This window comes from Chaetodon trifascialis, chromosome 8 (assembly GCF_039877785.1).
Source record: "Chaetodon trifascialis isolate fChaTrf1 chromosome 8, fChaTrf1.hap1, whole genome shotgun sequence".
Classification (NCBI taxonomy): domain Eukaryota; kingdom Metazoa; phylum Chordata; class Actinopteri; order Chaetodontiformes; family Chaetodontidae; genus Chaetodon; species Chaetodon trifascialis.
The window spans coordinates 6,165,991-6,184,964 of record NC_092063.1 but is presented as its reverse complement, the minus strand read 5'-3'; the positions used below and the strand labels follow the sequence as shown (position 1 = coordinate 6,184,964).

The 18,974-nt window shown below is 44.1% G+C and overlaps 2 protein-coding genes across 3 annotated transcripts; one reads left to right on the top strand and one right to left on the bottom strand.

The window, feature by feature from the left end:
* The first annotated feature begins 3,042 nt into the window (after positions 1 to 3,042).
* LOC139335567 (probable G-protein coupled receptor 173) lies at positions 3,043 to 8,459 on the top strand. 2 transcript variants are annotated; one of them, XM_070969221.1, is made up of 3 exons: positions 3,043 to 3,369; positions 4,001 to 4,097; positions 5,177 to 8,459. In XM_070969221.1, the coding sequence occupies exon 3, from the start codon at positions 5,343 to 5,345 to the stop codon at positions 6,546 to 6,548; it is 1,206 nt and encodes a 401-aa protein (XP_070825322.1). In that variant the 5' UTR covers positions 3,043 to 3,369; positions 4,001 to 4,097; positions 5,177 to 5,342; the 3' UTR covers positions 6,549 to 8,459. The 2 variants fall into 2 exon arrangements, with proteins under 2 accessions (XP_070825322.1, XP_070825323.1); XM_070969222.1 differs by lacking the exons at positions 3,043 to 3,369; positions 4,001 to 4,097 and adding an exon at positions 4,381 to 5,080.
* A 3,127-nt stretch (positions 8,460 to 11,586) lies between these two features.
* On the bottom strand, positions 11,587 to 18,264 carry wdr13 (WD repeat domain 13). The gene is made up of 10 exons (XM_070968407.1): positions 17,998 to 18,264; positions 17,371 to 17,458; positions 17,013 to 17,244; positions 16,497 to 16,606; positions 16,108 to 16,238; positions 15,711 to 16,018; positions 13,737 to 13,917; positions 13,435 to 13,576; positions 13,155 to 13,273; positions 11,587 to 12,570 (listed from the first exon to the last, which is right to left on the bottom strand). The coding sequence occupies exons 2-10, from the start codon at positions 17,409 to 17,411 to the stop codon at positions 12,386 to 12,388; spliced, it is 1,449 nt and encodes a 482-aa protein (XP_070824508.1). The 5' UTR covers positions 17,412 to 17,458; positions 17,998 to 18,264; the 3' UTR covers positions 11,587 to 12,385.
* Between the last annotated feature and the right edge of the window lie 710 nt (positions 18,265 to 18,974).

The window sequence follows — 18,974 nt, the reverse complement described above, 5'->3', positions numbered from 1 at the left end:
CTCTGGTTTAAACATTGCACTCAATGGACTTGCATAGCAAAAAAGCACATACAGCTCAACAGGGACAAAAGACTTAACAATAAGTTAAGGAGTGCAAAAGTATAAAATAAACAATATATACTATGAAATTTGCAATGTGCAGGTATTTATGTTGACAGTGACAGTGAGTGGTGAATGTACATGTTAAAAACTGTTATGGAAGCTGAATAAAGCTTTAAAAACCTTATATTTTTTAAAATACAAAGATATTTTTTCAATGTTTTTTTCAATGGCTTACTGCTTATCAGACATGCCGTCTTATGTGGCAATCAGCTCATAGAGCATACATGTTCAGTATTTGCTGTAAATATATTACTCTCTCTCAGATGCTTGTTTCTGGACTTTAATCCTAAAGGTAATGCCGTTGATTGTTACTTATCAGAGGACTTATGCTTTTGATTTGCACATCAATGATGTAAACAACACTTTTTGGGCATTCAGTTAGCATAGCGGGGTCTGTGAACATCCCTGCTCCTTGCCAATTTAGCTGTATATGAGCCCATCGGTTCAGTTAAATTCCAGTTTTGCTTGTTTGGCACCATCTCATACAAAAGCAGTTCAAAGTGCTTTACATACTCTGAGTGCTTTGAGTGTGAGTGTGAATCAGTCGGTTAGATTATGAGTTTTGTCATTTAAAAAATGTCCATCTCCAGGATATAAGATAAAACTGTGTTAATCCTGAAGGAAACTTTTATAGGCTTAATGTTTGGTATGCATAGTGAAATAACCATACTTCATATAATAATGCATACATAATAAAACAAGTAAATGTCAGTATGCTAACATGCTAACAATGATAATGCTAGCCTGCTGCTGTTTAGTAGATATATTGCTTACCATTTTCACCATCTTAGTTTAATTGCTGGTATGCTAACGTTTGCACCAAATACAAAATACAGGTGAAACTGATGTGGATGTCGTGTTTCAGCCTCAGTCCACTGTACTGCCAAATATGACAACAACAGCAATGTATTATATTGGCAGATCACACCACAGTGATTGGACTAATAAGCGACAGTGATCAGAGGGCCTATAGGAGGAAAGTGCAAGATCTAACCTCATGGTGCCGTGATAACAACCACATCATTGTTAATGTGGACAGATCGGAGGAAATCATATTTCCATCAATGGATCGTCTGTTGAAATTGCAGACAGTTTTAGATCCCTTGGTTTACACATCACAGACGCCCTCACATATGGTCTCTCAACACCAACTGCATCCTCAAGAAGGCACAGCAGAGACTGTATTTTCTGAGGCGTCTCGAGAGTTTTGGCATGAGCACCAAAACTCTTGTGTGAACTTTTATCGCAGCACCACCGAGAATGCCCTGACAGGCTGTAGCACAGTGTGGTTTGGCAACCTGACTGCTCAGGACGGCAGACTGCTTCAAAGAGCTGTAAAGACAGCAGCAAAAATCATTGGCATGGGCCTACCACAACTTCATAAAATTTACACCACGCGCTGTGAGAGGAAAGCCCAAACCATCATTCAGGACAGCAGCCAACCCGCTCATGATCCGCTCTCGCTCCTTGCATCTAAACAACACTGAAATCTCACACCACCCGTCTCAGTAACAGTTTCTTTCCACAGGCAGTCAGGTTGCTGAACAGCTGACACCCCCACAAGCACCTCACGTTGCTGTATTATCATTATTACTGTGTATATAATGTCTGAACTGATTGTAGTCTGTGTAGGTCTCTGGTGTGTGTCCTTTGTGTTAAGGCAGAGAGAGCCAGAGCACAAGAATTTCCCTGTATGTCCAATAAACATGGCAATCAAGTTTAACTGGATCCTGCGGGGGACATGAATATGTCCCAGTTTCAGTCCATGCAATAATTGTGGACGCATTTCCACAAATATCAGCCTCATGGTGGCAGTAGAGGGAAAGTCAGGGGAATTATCAACTGGCTTCATCCTCTTGGGACCATGAATGCACAAAATTTCATTCCAGTCCATTGCTGCTGACATATCTTAGTTTGCACAAAGGTGATGGAGCAATCAACTGACATGGCATCCCTGGAGCCGCGCCGCCAGCATGGGCAATCAAATATGGCCTACATACACGGTCCCAAGATCAGCTCCACGCATGCACTAAGACATACATAAAAACTGTTTGAAGTGTGTCGGACAGGACGTTTGCAGAGAAAAAACAGGACAAAGGCCGCATTAAAATCCTTAAAGTGGCACCTCCCTCATTAAAAATCCCAGAATATGCAAATATTTTTAAATGCTGGACACAAGACGTCTCCTATTCCACTGTAAAGTCCACGCTCACACTTGTGCACGCCGAATATCGGCCCAGGATTGGCTTCCAAACTATTCCTCACGTCAGCACCGCGCTCGTCGGCCTGCCTCTTAAAATCACATTTTCGACTAGCGCTGATAAACTAAAATCCTCCACACGGTGAGGCTCAAACATTCGACTGCAGGAGCAAAAGAAGATGAAATAAACATACAATTAAGCGAGGTGTAAGGTGCAAAAGATGGGATTGAAATGTGAGATACAGTTGCAATGAATTTACAAGCAGTAGAGGAGCATTCGCAGGCCTCAAGGTGCAGCTATGTTACAAATTCCAAACATGAAAATATAAAGCAAACTGGAAAATGAGCTGCTCTCTTTACGGGATGACGATGACGCTTTATTATTAGTTTTATTATTTTCCTCTGGAAAAGGAGGCCCAGCATCCCTCCAGAGGACCCAGAATCCCTTGCTGCAGCCCTGCCGGGCCTGTCTGTCTCATCCTGGGGTCCAGTCGGCCGCTCTGTCAGCAGGGCCAGGAGACCAATGAACAGCTGGAGCTCCTCGCTTTGTCCACGCTGGAGACAACAGACGCGTCATACATGAAGAGAGAGACGCGCAGAATAAAACATCACTTTCAAGTTATGGCTCACACAATACCGCACAGGTCCGCCTCTCTCTCTCTCTCTCTCTCTCTCTCTCTCTCTCTCTCTCTCTCTCTCTCCCCCTCCCTCCCTCTCCGAATAAAACCGACCGCTTCCGCGAATGTGCGAGCTGCCTCCTTGCAAGCAGCCATAATTGGGATTATTCAGGAATAATTCGCCTAATCCAGCCGCGTTGTTTTGGTTCTCCTTCTTTTTTTTTTTTTCTTTTTTTTTACCATCATGATGCCGATCATGAAGTCGTGATTTCGGCATCGTCTGCGATGTGAATCCCCTCGTGACATCGCTGGATTTGTCCAAAAAAAAAAAAAAAAAAGGAGAAAAAAAAATGCATTTGTTCTGTCATGGAGGCTTTTTATTGTGGACTATTGAGATGTAGTCCACCTTCGCTGGACAGCAAAACAAAGACTGCATATTAACACTTCTGGGTAAATACATCCATCGCCCTTTTTTTTCTTTTTCTTTTTTTAATTATATGGTGACTGAAAGATGGGAAAAAGAGACGTGTCGAGGCTGTTGTCTGTGTGGACTAATTGTTCTGGTGCCACTAGCCAATATACATGCCAAGACGATTCATTTAGGGGATGCGCGATCTTTTTTTCCTCTCTATCGTCTGTGGGTGGGTTATTATAAGCATTGAAAATCTGACATCATGTTGGATATGTGAACAGATGTATTATTATTATTATTTTTTACCGCGTCTGTTTCCAGGCTTCTGGAAATCCACCTTCGACGTGATGCAACCTAAAATCTGTTTTCTCGGATGATATTCAGACACAGAGCAAATGAACACATCCCTCTCCGCGAAACTGTAAAAGGGAGGCAGTGGATTTTTTTTTTTCCACGTATCTCTTAAATGTGGCTTAACGGCAGGGTCCTCATCCTGGACTGTTTGATCAGCTGTTGATTATTAGATCTCTACCGTCTTATGATTATTATATGTTTGCTCAATTCGATTTCCTCGCGGTGGATTTATGCATAACAGGTGTTGTTTGAGCCCGAGAGCACAGCAAGAGCATGAGGCTTTATTATGTGTTTTTCTCTCGATCTGACAAACAGTGAGACAGAGCGACTGGGATCATTTTTGGCTTTTTTGCCGTGACAGAAGAGCAGATCCAAAAAGGAAAAAAAAAAAAAAAAAATGAGGGGATGAAAGGTAGGTTATCATCTCTCTCTCTCTCTTCCTCACACACACGCACACACACACACACACACACACACACACACACACACACACACACACACACACACACACACACACACAGCAGAGGTGATTTTGACACCTGTTCATCTGTTTTTCACTCCAGCCCGTGTTTCAGGCCTAGCTGACATGGCAGCCATTTGATCAGGTGAAATGATATTTGTCAAGGTGGCAGAGGGCTGTTATGTATGGGGGGGGTGGGGGGGGTGGTGGGAAGCCTACAGTTACAGCAAATCATTTTGTGTTTCATGGCCTACATAGACAAGGCCCACCCAGACAAACCCAGCTATGTTTTATTATCACCTCCTGCCCATAAACGCCTCACAGGGGAGGCTGCGTCTTGAATCCTGCTCTTCTTTTTGTTGAATTTCCACATTTCTCATCGTGTCTTCTTAAAGCGAGGCTGACTTGCTAAAACACTGAGGCCTGGCGATGATGATCACAATGAGAACTTCCTCCTCCCATTGAGTAAAATTCACATCACACGTAGGCCTGTGGTAAATAAGAGGAAAAACGGAAAAACAAATGGCCTCCCGCTCGGCTCCGTTATATTGTCGTGTGTGCAGTGAATGGCACAGATTACACCCTCTGCTCTTTAACTGACTGTCACGCACGTCCACGTGCACAGAGCAGCGGAGGGAAGGCAGAAAATGTTCTTTGCTCATTTACAACATCTCTGTTTGTTGGACATGCCCAGTGTTGGTTGTACTGTGTCTGCTCCATCCCCCTGTACACCCCCATGCATTCACTCAAACACCCACACTTGCACAAAGTATGTGAGCTGTTGTATCTTAGCAACGGGCAAGGTAATTACTGAGAGAGCCAAGGAGCTGGCATGCTGTGGAGCTGCTGATCTGATCCCAGCCATAGAGAAACAGGAAGGCAGAGATTTCCACTGTGTTGCCCAACACAGCACTTCTCTATCAATGGCGTTGAATGTAAGTTGTGCTTCCGATCAGTGGGCTGTTTTGGACCCAACGAGCTTGTCAGACATCTTGCTTTTCATTCCTCAAAATGTGTGTCTCTGTTCACAGGTGGTGAGGTTGTGGACAAAGAGGAAAGATGAGTCTGTCATGTAGAAAAGATCCTTACGGCCTCTCCTTGTAAAGACGAGGGAGCCGTGGGTGACGACGGCTGAGGGAGGATCAGTAGTGCGCGTAAAGAGCCCGAACCAGGCAGGCTCTTGCGGAAGGTGACAGAATGGCTAACCAGAGCTTTGCCATCGATGGCCCCGGCAGTTTGCTGGCTGTGCTGGCCTCACAGAGCGGACTGGCTAGAGGCGGCAGCAGCAGCAGCAGTGACAGCAGCAGCAACAGCGGAGGAATCTCTGCCACAGATGTGTCTGCCTACTTTAAGCTGGTCTTCTTGGGTTTGATCATCTGTGTCAGCCTTGTAGGCAACCTCTTGGTCTCCCTGCTGGTCTTACGAGACAGGACACTTCACAAGGCTCCTTACTTCTTTCTCCTGGACCTGTGCCTGGCCGATGCAGTTCGCTCTGCCGCCTGTTTCCCCTTTGTGCTGGTTTCCGTCCACAACAGCTCGGCCTGGACTTACAGTGCCTTGAGTTGTAAAGTTGTGGCTTTTATGGCTGTGCTGTTTTGTTTTCACGCTGCCTTCATGCTGTTTTGCGTGGCTGTCACCCGCTACCTTGCCATCGCCCACCACCGATTCTACGCCAAGCGCATGACCATCTGGACCTGCGCCGCCATCATTTGCATGGTGTGGACTCTGGCTGTCGCCATGGCGTTCCCACCTGTCTTTGATGTGGGGACGTACAAGTTCATCCGCGATGAGGATCAGTGCATTTTTGAACACCGCTACCTGAAGACCAACGACACCCTGGGCTTCATGCTCATGTTAGCTGTGGTGGTCCTGGCCACCCACGGTTTCTACGCCAAGCTGCTGCTGTTTGAGTACAGGCACCGCAAGATGAAACCTGTCCAGCTAGTGCCAGCCATCAGCCAAAACTGGACCTTCCACGGTCCCGGGGCCACAGGTCAAGCTGCTGCTAACTGGATTGCAGGGTTCGGACGTGGGCCCATGCCACCCACTCTGTTGGGCATCAGGCAAAATTTACACAATCAACACCGGCGGCTGCTCGGGATGGAAGAGGTGAGGTCAGAGAGGAGGCTGGGCAGGATGTTCTACACCATCACCCTGCTCTTCCTGGTCCTCTGGGCTCCGTACATCGTGGCGTGCTTCTGGAGGGTGTTCGTCAAGTCCTGCACCATCCCTCACAGGTACCTCTCCATCACAGTGTGGATGAGCTTCGCCCAAGCTGGAGTCAACCCCATCTTCTGTCTCCTGCTCAACGAGGACCTGAGGAAAGTGCTGAGAGCTCACCTGCCGACCTACTGGAGGACTAAACAACACCTGCCCCAAGACGAGGCCTACTGCATTATGTGATACGATATGACCTTAATGAAGAGAATGTTTCAGGTCTTAAAGGGAAACCTGGAGAATAGATGTGATGTAATGCACCTTGGTTAAGTGTCTGTTTTGTTGTTTTGCACAACAAAATCCAATTTTTGCCAACAAATGCAGGCACAGTGCCATCTCATTAAGAATGTTGATGTGTGAGTAAATGTGTCAGGCGCAGAGGTTTGATCAGGGCGATACAAAAGCCCTGGTACCATTTTAATGGTTTGTATTTCTGATGATGTACTGTATGATTAAATAAGTAGGAAAGATCACAACAATCACCACTCCAACTAAGTGTGACAGATGCCATTTTAAAATAATGTTGCCTTATTTCAGTGGGACACGCCCCAGAGCTTTCAGCTGAGAATTAGTTTCTGTGTCACATGAGGCACAAAACAGACACACAGAGGGTTGAAATCCTTGAAGAAATGTGCTGTGGACTGTGAATAGAAAGTGTTGATCAGAGCGTTACTAACTCTGAAACAGATCAAGGAACTCAAAGGGTCTGAATGGATTGATAGCCCACCCCGGACGCCTTTTCATGTAATTCAAAGGAGACTGCAGAATATCGAATGGACCCAATAACCTTGGATACATTTAAATAGCTGTTGTGAACCCAAGAAGCCCCTAACATGCTTGATTTTTTGGACTTGATTTAGGGCGTGTCAGGTTTCTTTGTATCATAAAAATTGCCTGTTTTCCTTTATTTGTAAACTATACATGTTAAGCAGATGACACTATTTTGAAATATGACTTGATTTCATATTGTATAGACTGTACAGGAATGTATATTCCTGCTTGTGTGTTTTTATATAGCAATTGTGTGTATGTGTGCGTGTGAGAGGAAGAGGTAGAAAAGAGAGGAGAGGAGGGAGGAAGATGAGAGAAATAATGATGATAGAATAGGTTCCAGTGATATTGAGTCAGTATGGAAGCAGCCTCATCTTGGTGTCTCAAAATCATGCAAAATTGCACAATCATCATATGGAAATTTATCCTTTAAATGGATTTCCGTAACTGAAAATGTAGATTTTTAATGGTGATGTACAAGCAAATGTGAACCATAGCGGGATAATGGAAAAGGGGGGCTGAATAATTAGAAAACAACAATTGTACATTGCAAACAGGCCATAGGATTTAATGACTTGAATGATCATGTCAATTACGTCGTTTTAAAAAGTCATTAGCAAATGAGCATTTATTTGCAAATGATGATCTTGGGAATGTTTTTAAAGTACTGTTATGCTCTCACCAAAATACAAAAAAAAAAAAAAAAAAAAAAAAGAAGAAGAAGAAGAAATGAAGTGGCACTTAATGTGAAGGAAACTTGAATGTTACAAGGCCCTCTGAATATTTCCCCTCAACATAAATGTCACCATTTGAGCGTCCTGGATCACAGTAAGTTCAAAATCTAAACATCTTCGGGCTGCATACGACCCCCAGAGATGTTTGCTGTATGGAAACCGGCTTAGACTACATTAAGATGTCTCTCCAAATTAAGATTCATGTAATACAAATGTCAGACCTACAGTATGTTAGGCATAGATATATTTGTGCAGTCAATTTTCTTAACGTGGACACTTGCACAGCATACTGTATTAGCATGCATTCCACTGCATTTCATAGATTCAAGCCTGTGGATTACAACTTGTACAGATGTTGATATGGAAAGATGAAGTGAAAAGTGAACCGAGGTCCATAATTTTTACGTCCGGCATTCCTTCGCGAGATGATATTCTGTAACTGTACAGTTTAACTGAGGTGGTTCTTTTGCCCACTCATCAATAAAGACTCTACTTTTGATGCATTCTGAGTCATGACCTGCCGAGATGTTGACATGGCTGGATCCCCCGTGGAGAGCACTTGTCAGGAAATAGGCCACTTTACGGTACCTATAGCACAAATTACATCCTGTGTTTTGTTTTTTTCTTTTGTTCCTGAACATAAACCAAAATAAAAGGCACAGTCGAGCTTTTGTGCGCTTCACTGCATGAAATGAAAAGTGATCTTGGCACTTTGCACTGAGCGCTGACCAACATGTGAGATAATATGTGGTTTCTTACTCAACTGCAGCCTTTTAGAAATCAGACGGGTATATAAAAACAGAAAGAGCTGAAAAGACATGAGAACAAAACATGTGACTGGAAGTTTCCTGCAATGAAACTTAAAGTGACGCGACGTAATCTTTACTAACCAGCTCAGCTATGAAGGAAAATGAGCAGATAATTGGAAATGCTAACACAGAAGCACAAATAGAGAAGACTCACAAAGTAAATAACATGATTAAACAGTGTCAACTATGTTATAAAACAACGGCCAGCTAGAGCTTGCTAACATTAGCCACCATGAGCTAGTGGTCATACCAGACCAGGAGAGGCTGTAGCAGCAAAACCCCAGACTGTACTGAACTGAGCGACACCGCCTTTTATTTCTTATGAATCTAACTTTACATTCGTCAGAGGAAGAACGTATTATTTCCACTCTCAAAAATTGTCCTTTAAACAATGAAGCAAAAACAAATATGTTGCAAGATCCTTGAAATGTGTTTGAAAATAAGAGAAAAAGAACGAGAGGACTCGAGCATAAACTGCAAAGATGATGTTCATTAACATTTAGGCTTAAAACTAACACTGGATGTTAATGTTTCAAAGCAGAACCTTTACATGTGATGAGGTTGTTTTTTTTTTTTTTTACCACACCAAATGACATATCAAAGGGAACATTTAATACAACATAAAATCCAAAAATGGTGACTGTAAAATAATGTAAATCCTCTGTACCGGGCTTTTCAAGTGGCAGACGAGGAATCTTTTGTGTAAAGCGAGAAATGGGTTTAAGGCAGTATCCAATCGCTCAATAGAGCAGAAAAACAAATTTTATTCTCCAAAACTCTCATATGCTTGTGGTTCGATATGTGGATGAATAAAAGTCCAATTTAACAGTTAAAAAAAAATGCATTAAATAAAATAGCTTGTGTAGTGAATCTCTCTCTCGTGGTAAAACAAGTTAAGCAGATTCTACATGTGCAGCAAACCTTATGCAACCAACCATACTACATAATTATGCTTCAGACACAAAATAAAATGCAAAGGGTGGGGAGAAAAATCCAGCCATCTCATGATCACTCATCTCGATAAACAATTCCCATATATTTTAATTTGAATGAGAGATAATTTCCATTTTGTGCTCAGACTGTGGCTGATGGAAAAGATGCTTTCATTGTGCGCAGCATCAGCTGTGTGAACCTCCTCTAAATAGTCCAGGTTTAACAGGTTGTATCCGACCGTGCTTCTCTGTCTCACCAGAACTGATGTTGAAGATTCATCTGAAGTGCTTATTTTTAGTTTTCTTCCCACTTCTCTCCAAGATACACCACAACAAAGGCTGTCTTACTCATTTGTGAAAACTTATCCTCGCCCACTGTATCTTCTGAAGAAGCAGAGCTGTGCAGAGGCCTTGTTGCATTGTCCTAACAGAGCACTCGCACAGGAGAAGTTTTGTGTTTCTCTTCTGGATAAGGTTTTTTATTTTTTCAGCACCTATCCTGCCTGTTTCAAACAAAGCCCTGTCCTGACCTTCCCAGACAGCAACCATTCATTGTGCTTTCACTCCCACACAGCCACATTTATACGTCACAATACCCCCACCAACCTTGAGAGGGAAACAATCAAGTCTGAGGGCGCTGCATTTGTGCATAAATCACACATAATGTGTTTGAAATGTTAAACACAGATTCCTACGCACACTGTGCTTCACTCTGACTTTTGTCCAACCACTTTCCAAAATGTTTAGTTAATTATGTATTTCTTTTACCATGAGACTGTGCAAATAGTGTAGAGATGGCAGTGTGAGAGTAATGCCATGATGCATTAGTCTGAGGAATGAACACTAATGTATTATCTTCAGAGCTTGTCTAGACCGAGAACAGATATTTCTACATGTGAGGGAGCTCGAATGTGTGGTTAGGATCTACCTCAGGAGTCAAACTGGGGGGTCAGGGCCCGTCAAAGGGGTCCAAGAAATATTTGAGGGATGACCATCTGAACAAAATCCTGCTAATTTTGTCAGATTATGCTGTTTTTTTGTATGTAGTGCTAGATACTAAAAATCCTTCAAATGAAACAATATCAGAAAAGGAAAATGACTCCTTGATCACCACTCATGTCCACACTAAGACCATGAGGGGACAGACGTCAGCATTACTTTAAGGGATCATAATCAAAAAAGGTTGGAAACCTATGACTTACCTGGGTTTGTGGATGTTTACCTGCAGCTGACTACCCCCCGACAAAAACGATGATGATGTATTTAACAGAAAACCTAAAGTGTTGATAATGTGAGGACATTTTGCTGTTAGGTTGTTGGCACTTTAAAGAGACACACACAAGAAACTGCTGGAGACTACACAGAGCTAAAATCAGCATGCTAACATGCTAATGTTACAATTAGGCCTGTATGTGTAATGTAGCCACTTTAGCATGTTAGCATGCAAGGATTTGCTAATTAGCACTATACACAAAGAGCAGCGGAGGATGATGTGAATGTCATTAGTTCTGCAGGTATTTGGTCACAAACTGAAGTATCGATGGATGGACGCACCAGCTGTAAATCCATGCTGCTAGCATGGCTAAAAACATCATTATCAATGTGATAATTGTGATCATTTGGCAAACAGTCAAAGAAATTTACTCTATTTCCTCTGCTAGAACTCACTGAAAAGGTTGAATATTGTCAAACCATAAAAATACAACATATAAGCTTTCACACTGTTAAAACCACAACCCCAAAACCTTAACTCATAACACAAAATTTATCACCCAGCTCCAAATGCAACAGCACATTTTCACACATCCTTTAGTCACTGATGTAGGGGGGAATCCTGTGTAGATCTTGAAGACCCACACAATGACTAACACACTCCTACACTGTCGGTTTGACCACCCTACTACATTATTCTGTTCTTACTATTTCCGATTTTCCATTGTTTCAGATGTGTTATGGGAAAAAAGAAACACAGCCTGCGAACAGTTACAGTAGTTTATTCTGTATGTGCGTTAAATAAATTATAGGAATCTGCAACCAGCTGGAACAGAATAGACACACACACACACAGAGATCAGTACAAACACATACTTAAAAACACACTTTTGTGACGATCGATTTGATATGCCTACCGACTGAGTCTGAGTTCAATGTCATGCACATGGTCTCAAATGCAAACAGGCAATTGCAGAACTGACAGCAAATAAGGCGGTTTTACTACACTTGATTACACCGCTTGAATAACAGTTACATAAATAGTGAACTAGATCTATGCCAGAGGGACTGTCAGTGTGATACAAAGTGTTGGATCTTGTTTTCTCTGGAAGATTACGTTGTACACTCTTCACATAAATTCAGTCGAATCCGTACGAGTCAGAGGTAAGCCATGACACATGCATGGGAGTAGTGCTCTTTCTTTCTTTGTTGAAAAGCAATTTCTCAGCTGCAGCTGTAGGAGTACTGACACACACACACACACACACACACACACACACACACACACACACACACACACACACACACACACACACACACACACACACACACACACACACACACACACACACACACAACCCATCCCCCCACCCATTGAATTTCTAAGACAGCCCTACCACCTACACAACATGGTGTTCTATCTGATTGCACTTGAGTATCGTTAAATTAAACGTTTAATGCAGCCTGTTACATTCCAGTGAAAATCTACAGACTTGTTATTGGACGGTTACAGAGCGGCAGGCCTTTTGTATGCGGTGGATGGAAGCATTTTATTGGTGGATCGGTCACTTCTGCTCCCGCCTCCAGATGATGACCATGCCGGTGGAGTCGGCAGACGCCAGTAAACTCTCGTCGCAGTTGAAGCTGACGTCCAGCACCGGTCCCCCGTGACCCTGTAACTTGTTCACTATCGCCTTGGTGTTGCGTTCGACGTCGAAGAAGTAGACACAGGCGTCCTCGCTGCCAGTCACTGTGTCAGGGGGAACAACACAGCCTTTAAATATCGAGCAGAGGTGATGCTCAAAACTCCACAGATAACGAGATGAGGCCCGTTCTGACTCCTTCTCCCTCGGTTCATGTCAGTTCACGTCCTTTCAGAAAGTGTCAGCAACCACGCTGCTTTTGTAAAAACGAAACGGTAATTCTTGAGGGCATTTTTATGAGTGAGATGTTTCTGTTAATTGGAAACGCGAACCTGATAATTGAAACAGTGGCAAGTCTTGAATAAAATGAGCAGTTGAGGTGAGGAAAGTCAGCTAAGGTGAAGATATGAGAGAGCGGCGAACATCACCGCTCTCATGGACACAACATGCAGCATTGCTGATGATATACTCCGTCAATTCACTCAAACATACAAAATGTACGAGCTCACAACAAGGCGGCTCTCTGAATCGCTGAGATGTTGCTATTTTGGCTTTTCTTCTTATCCAAAAGCAGGAGTATGCTATTTTTTGCACATCGCTTTTTCCACATTGGCTAGCCTGCAGCTTATAATGAGCTGTGGTCTAATTTTCTACTCAGCTATCACAGCAGGAACACTGAGAGACTTCTTACCCACACAGGCCCCCTGTCTGAAAGACATGAGGGGGCAGAAGATGCTATGAACCAGCTGGGATCCGTGCTGGATGGGGAAGCTTCTCTTCAATTGCAGCGTGCCGTCATTGTCCACCACCCTGCCAACGCAAAGGTGCCACAACCGATCAGATTCAGCTTAACGGCGTAAATACATCTTCACACACATTCAACACTAATGAGGACAGCTTTAAATAACAGTTCAGCACTGCAGAGACAAAACTGCCTGTTAATAAACACTGACTTGCCCTTACAGACTGACCTGTACAGCAGCAGCTTATTGACACAGGCGTTAATCAGCAGGGAGGGGTCTCTGGCCTCTCTGCTAATCCAGGACCGAGCAGATATGCTGCAGATGGAGCTGCCTTCGCTCACCACCAGACGCTTGGCTTTGGTCAGCTTCCCTGTGTGGGGGGGCGGGCAGAAACAGCGGAGACCGGCAGACACACATCAACCGCTTTTCCTCTCAACCAGAAACACGGCTCCGCGCATGATATGAAAACTAATTATCGGTTGTGATCCCGTCACTGCACACTCGCCAAGATGGGAACGATGCGAGCGTACCTGTGGCCATGTCGAAGAGGAAGGAGAAGATGCTCCCCCTGTCATCACCAGCCCACAGGATCCTCCCCGGAGCATCAAAGGACAGAGACAGCACGCGGCCTGTCAGCTTACTGGAGCCCCCCTTCACCTTCTTCCCAGTGGAGATGTTCACCACCTGCAGGTGGTGCTTGCTGTTCCCCACCTGCATCACAGAACTGGGAGTGAGGCCCTTCATTATTTACACAGAGCAGCGCTGAGACACTGATTGGGGAAAGCGCTGGCTGTAGGTGCAGTTAGACCGAGAAGGTTAATGTAAAAAATAGGAAACATTTCTTCAACTGTGAAATCCAACAGAAAGCATCTACTGTCATCTGGTGTTCAAGCAGATGAGACCAATGAAACCAGTATAAACCAGAAGGAAATACAATCCTTCCTCTCTTCTAATGTTACTGCTTATTGCTAGTCCAAACCTCCATCATGTCCCATTTAGTAAGGCGTAAATGGACACTGCTGTGCAGAGCTCTGTTTTCATTTTATACTCATCGATTAATGATATTTGCCCTTGAAAAAGTAGAGTAAAAACAAAATTATCCAAGACGTTTACCACTTTTGTTTTGGTGACAAAAGATGACATTCAGTTGTAAAATTCTATTCAAAGCCTGCAGAGTGTAAATATGCATGAAGTCATTGGTAATGAGGTGAAAAGCTATTATTGGGAAGTTTGGCCTCTGTGTGCTTTAGTATTTTGTGATTATACTTGTTCTGAGTGACAAAAGATGCATGATGATTAATTCATTTTACAGCATGTTATGAGCAACCCAGACTCCAAAAAAAACATAAATTAAACAGAGTGTGATAACTTGCTCATCCTTTTTGACATACACTCATTTAAAAAAGCACAAAGACAATATGTTGGGATGTTGGGACAGGAGCAGCTAAAGACCGGGAAAGATGTGCAACGCTCCAAAAACACCTGTTTTTGTAAACAGGTTGGGAACACGTGATAAGGGGCATCCTGGAAAGGCTCAGTCGTTCACAAGCGAGGATGGAGAGAGGTTCACCACTTTGTGAACACATGACTGGATGAAGGAGATTACTACATGAGCTCAGGGACACATTGTAGAATATTTTTGGAGTCGGGGTTGTACACTGAAGAGGATATAAAAGCTACAAATGTCACTGTCTGTGATTTGGGATTGATTTCTGCGTATACCAGGAGCAAAATTGAACATTTTTATAAAATTCTGAATGCTGTATGTCAGAAAACTGCACTTTGCCCTCAACTGTCAAGAAAACAGCAAAGGTGTTGCAGTAAATGAGCTGGCTGGGTGATGACACACACAGGAAAGATGAAAAAGATTTACTGTTTGTCAGGCTGAACCGGCGTCCTGCCTCACAAGGTGCTCGTTCACACTTTTTGAACTTAGCACAGTACTTTTCGAGTTTGGCACAAACTAAACGCTGACACACAAACGCCATGTGAGGCAAAATCTGCACAGTTTTAAACTGCAGCGTGTAGTCAATGAAATGTCAAAATAGAGCATCGCATAATTTATGCTTACCACAGCAATGAATGCAGCGATACAACTGGTTTCAAGACTGTTAAGCGGCAGATTATTAAATATTACTGAAAATGTTTTTCCTTTTTCTAAAAAAATGAATTATCATTTACTGTGACATCAACATCAAAGTATCAATGCTGGTATTGAGTTCTGTTGGTACATTAAAAGAGGATCATATGAAACTGCAGGTGAGAAAGATGATAAGGAGGAAGTATAACAGTGTCACAAAAATGGTGCATCTTCACTCATAAATGCTAACATTGAGAGCACAAAAAGATGTGTAGGATGAAAAACTGAATAACAGCTTATTTGGAGGATCTGCCCGCATTTCTTTCTAGTCTTAGATTTAGTTCTTAGGTATTACTTGTAATTCAGTACAATCCCTGAGTACTAGAGAATAAATACATGATAACGTGTCTCCAGTGGGACTCACCACAGTCAGATTGTTATTCATGGGCTGGAAGGTGCAGCAGAGCAGCTCGCTGGATTCAGGGTCTCTGACCTCTCGGATGCACCGGCCGTCCTCCGTGTTCCAGATTCGCAGAGTCCCGTCTAGCGATGTCGACACAATGATGTCATTGCTCAGAGACCAAGCAAAGTCTGTGACGGGACCTCCGTGACCTTTCAGGGTCACCTTAACACTGGGAGGAGACGGGGACAACGTCATGATGGACAGGGTGCCATCCAGTGAGCAGCAGGCAAGGAGGTGCTTGTCATCATTGGCAAACTGCAACCGTGGAACTAAAAGAGAGCGAGGACAGGAAGTGAAATAACTGTTGAAACTTAGTGTATAAAAATGGATTATCATGGATTAAAACCCACTGACTTACCAGCAGAGTCAACATGTTGGTCAAATATGTGGTGCATGCCAGCAAAAGCATAATTTTCACTCAAAGTTGTGTCTCCTGCCATGGCACGACTGGCCTCCGCCACTGAGGTGGGCACCAAACTGCCCGGAGGCCTGCGGCCAGAAATACAAACCACTGTGTGAGCACATTATCAATACAACACACCTCACAACCCTTCCCTACAGCTGACGACTCAATATGAGAGATCCGATCATTACTCAATGCAACCAAACTGGAGTTACAGCCAGTAAATCCAACAAAATGCATGAGCTCAAACGAGAGCTAAATCAAAGAGGATTCAATTGCTCAAGGCGATGAGACGAGCTGCAGGATGTAAGCTGAGGATCTGTGCGTGCCGTTCTTCTGGGTACCTCTCATCGTAGACGGCTCTGTTCATCTGGGCCTGTAGCTGGTAGGAGCCTCTGCTGACGGACCGGCGGTGACCACGAGCCCCTTGAGCGCGGGGGTCCTCCTCGAAGTCCTGCCCGAGCGGAGAGGAGAGGGAGGGGAGCCGTAGGGGGGAGACAGAACCTCGTAGCAGTGAGTACGAGTAAAGAAAGAACCACAAATAAACATCAAATAACAAGCAGTAATTCTTGAAAACTTATCGAGATTACCGTGCATTTTTACGTTAAAGATACTGCCCATATGCACGGGCGATGCCAGCCATTTCAACCAAGCTGCTCAGCTTAATAGGCATGGGCAACCAACGTGTCTGGCTATGCTGCTGATTGATGAACACTAAGGTCTAGTCATCCAGATGGCTTTCATATGTTTTATCCTATATTTTCATTCCAACTCCCCCCCGCCTCCTACTCCTCCTCCTCCTCCTCCTCCTCCTCCTCCTCCTCTACTTTCCCTGCCCTTTCGGTTTCTCTGGGTCTGACCTCCATGCGGTCCAGTGTGGTGCGGGAGCTGCGCACACTGCTGGCCCTGAAGCTGCTCTGCTCAGACAGGGGCCCGTAACGCAGGGCCAGCAGCTGACTGCGCAGCCTCAGGTACTGCCTGCGCAGACCCGGCTCAAAGCCACACTTGGCGTTCTCTCTGAGCAGCTGGCTGCGTCGGCGGATGTACTGAGTTCGGAACTGTGGGAACGTAGGCGTGCGGTAAGCATTGTACCTGGGGAGGGAAAAGAAGTGACACGGCACACACAATAACTCACAAGTGATCCATAAGCAATTACACGTCTGAATAGCTTCTTCATCAGTTTGGACTATTACAGCCTGCTGCATGATTGAGTCTCACCTTGCGTCCACGGCCAAAACCTGCTGCCAAACTGCTGCCATTCCACAAGCACTCTGGGTAGAGAGGAATCCACTGCCAGGGCAGATTCCTGTCAAAATACACATAACACACACCTCACATGTTTAGCTACTCTCGTGAATTACATGTCTGACAAGGTGGCTTGGCTAAAATGACTGTTACCCTCATAGAAGTGAAATACTGTCTTCACCCACACCCTCCCATCCACAACACTGAATCACGAGATGATGCAGAATGCAATGGCACCTCAGGGGAAAGGATGTTATTGGCTGTTTCACTGTATGAGTTTGACACCCGGACATAAAAGCTGAAGTGAAGTGAAATAGCGAGTTAATGATTGTTTGGGGCATTTCTTCCTCCTGTGGATAGCAAACAGCAGCCGGCCAGCCTTCTTGACAGCTAACGTCGCAAAGCTAGCTAACGTTAGCTAGCAATTAGCAAGTTAGCCACAACATCATATGCGACGTCCGCGCATAAACGTCCGTTTCCCACTCATTCTTTAACATACACAGAAAGCCTATCCGTTTGCAGTTTTATACAGATTATAAGGCAGTGTTTTGAGATATTACAGCAAGGAAACACCGACAAATACATGTGAAAACGGCCCACCTTCCTTAGCTTTTCTCCATCGCTGCACTTTCCGTCAAGTCACGTGACGCGGTGGACGACCAGCCCCCTCTCTGATGTGGAGCAACATGAATCCGGATGATGATTCAGAGCATTTCCATTTCCATGATTTATTGTTTGATCAACATAACGAACAGGCCGCAATTTCATTAGATCTGGAACAACAACAACGGACCACGACCAAAAGACAGACCCAACTTGATTTACAACCCCGTGGTTTCATCGGAAATTACATTTTCATTCAGCCATAATATTTCGCAACACTGAATTTATTCTGTTCCGTCCTCCCACCTCCTACACACAAGCACAAAGTAATAACAATGGAACTGCTTGTATTCAGATTTGAAGCGGTGCCTACAGGGACCACAGGGGTCCTTGAGGAGCAAAATAATCAATTGGTATATCAGCAATATTTGTTCAGCCTGTATAAAAGTCCACACAATGAAGAATGCAAAAGATGGCAGATTTGAACCTCACTTAATGATCCCTGCTCTCATCCTCCACCCTTGCAAACACCGAAGGCTAATTCTGCATTCATATGTAAGAATAAAATCATCTCATTTGGGTGTCTGGGGACAAAAGCCTCAATCCAGTGTCTAATATGTCTGATAACACATGAAAGAAAGCCATCCCTGACCTAGTACACTAAAAAAGCCAAACGCACTATCACGTAACATGAAAATGCTTTCTTGTCATGGACAATAGGTGAACACGCAGTTCCAGTGGCTTCACAATGGCAGTATTACAAGGTCAGCTCTGAGGTTTCGCCTGGCTCAGCAAAGACCTGCAGGGCTGTTGGGCATGCTGCTCAGCTGACGGGGCTCTTTGCTTGTTCGTGGCGCTCTTTCTCGAAGGGGCCCCAGTGACAGAGCCATTCACAAGCACGGGCCATAAATGACCGAGTTGAACACCACATTAAGCACTGCATTCTCAGAAATCAGCACCGACTCTGGAGCACA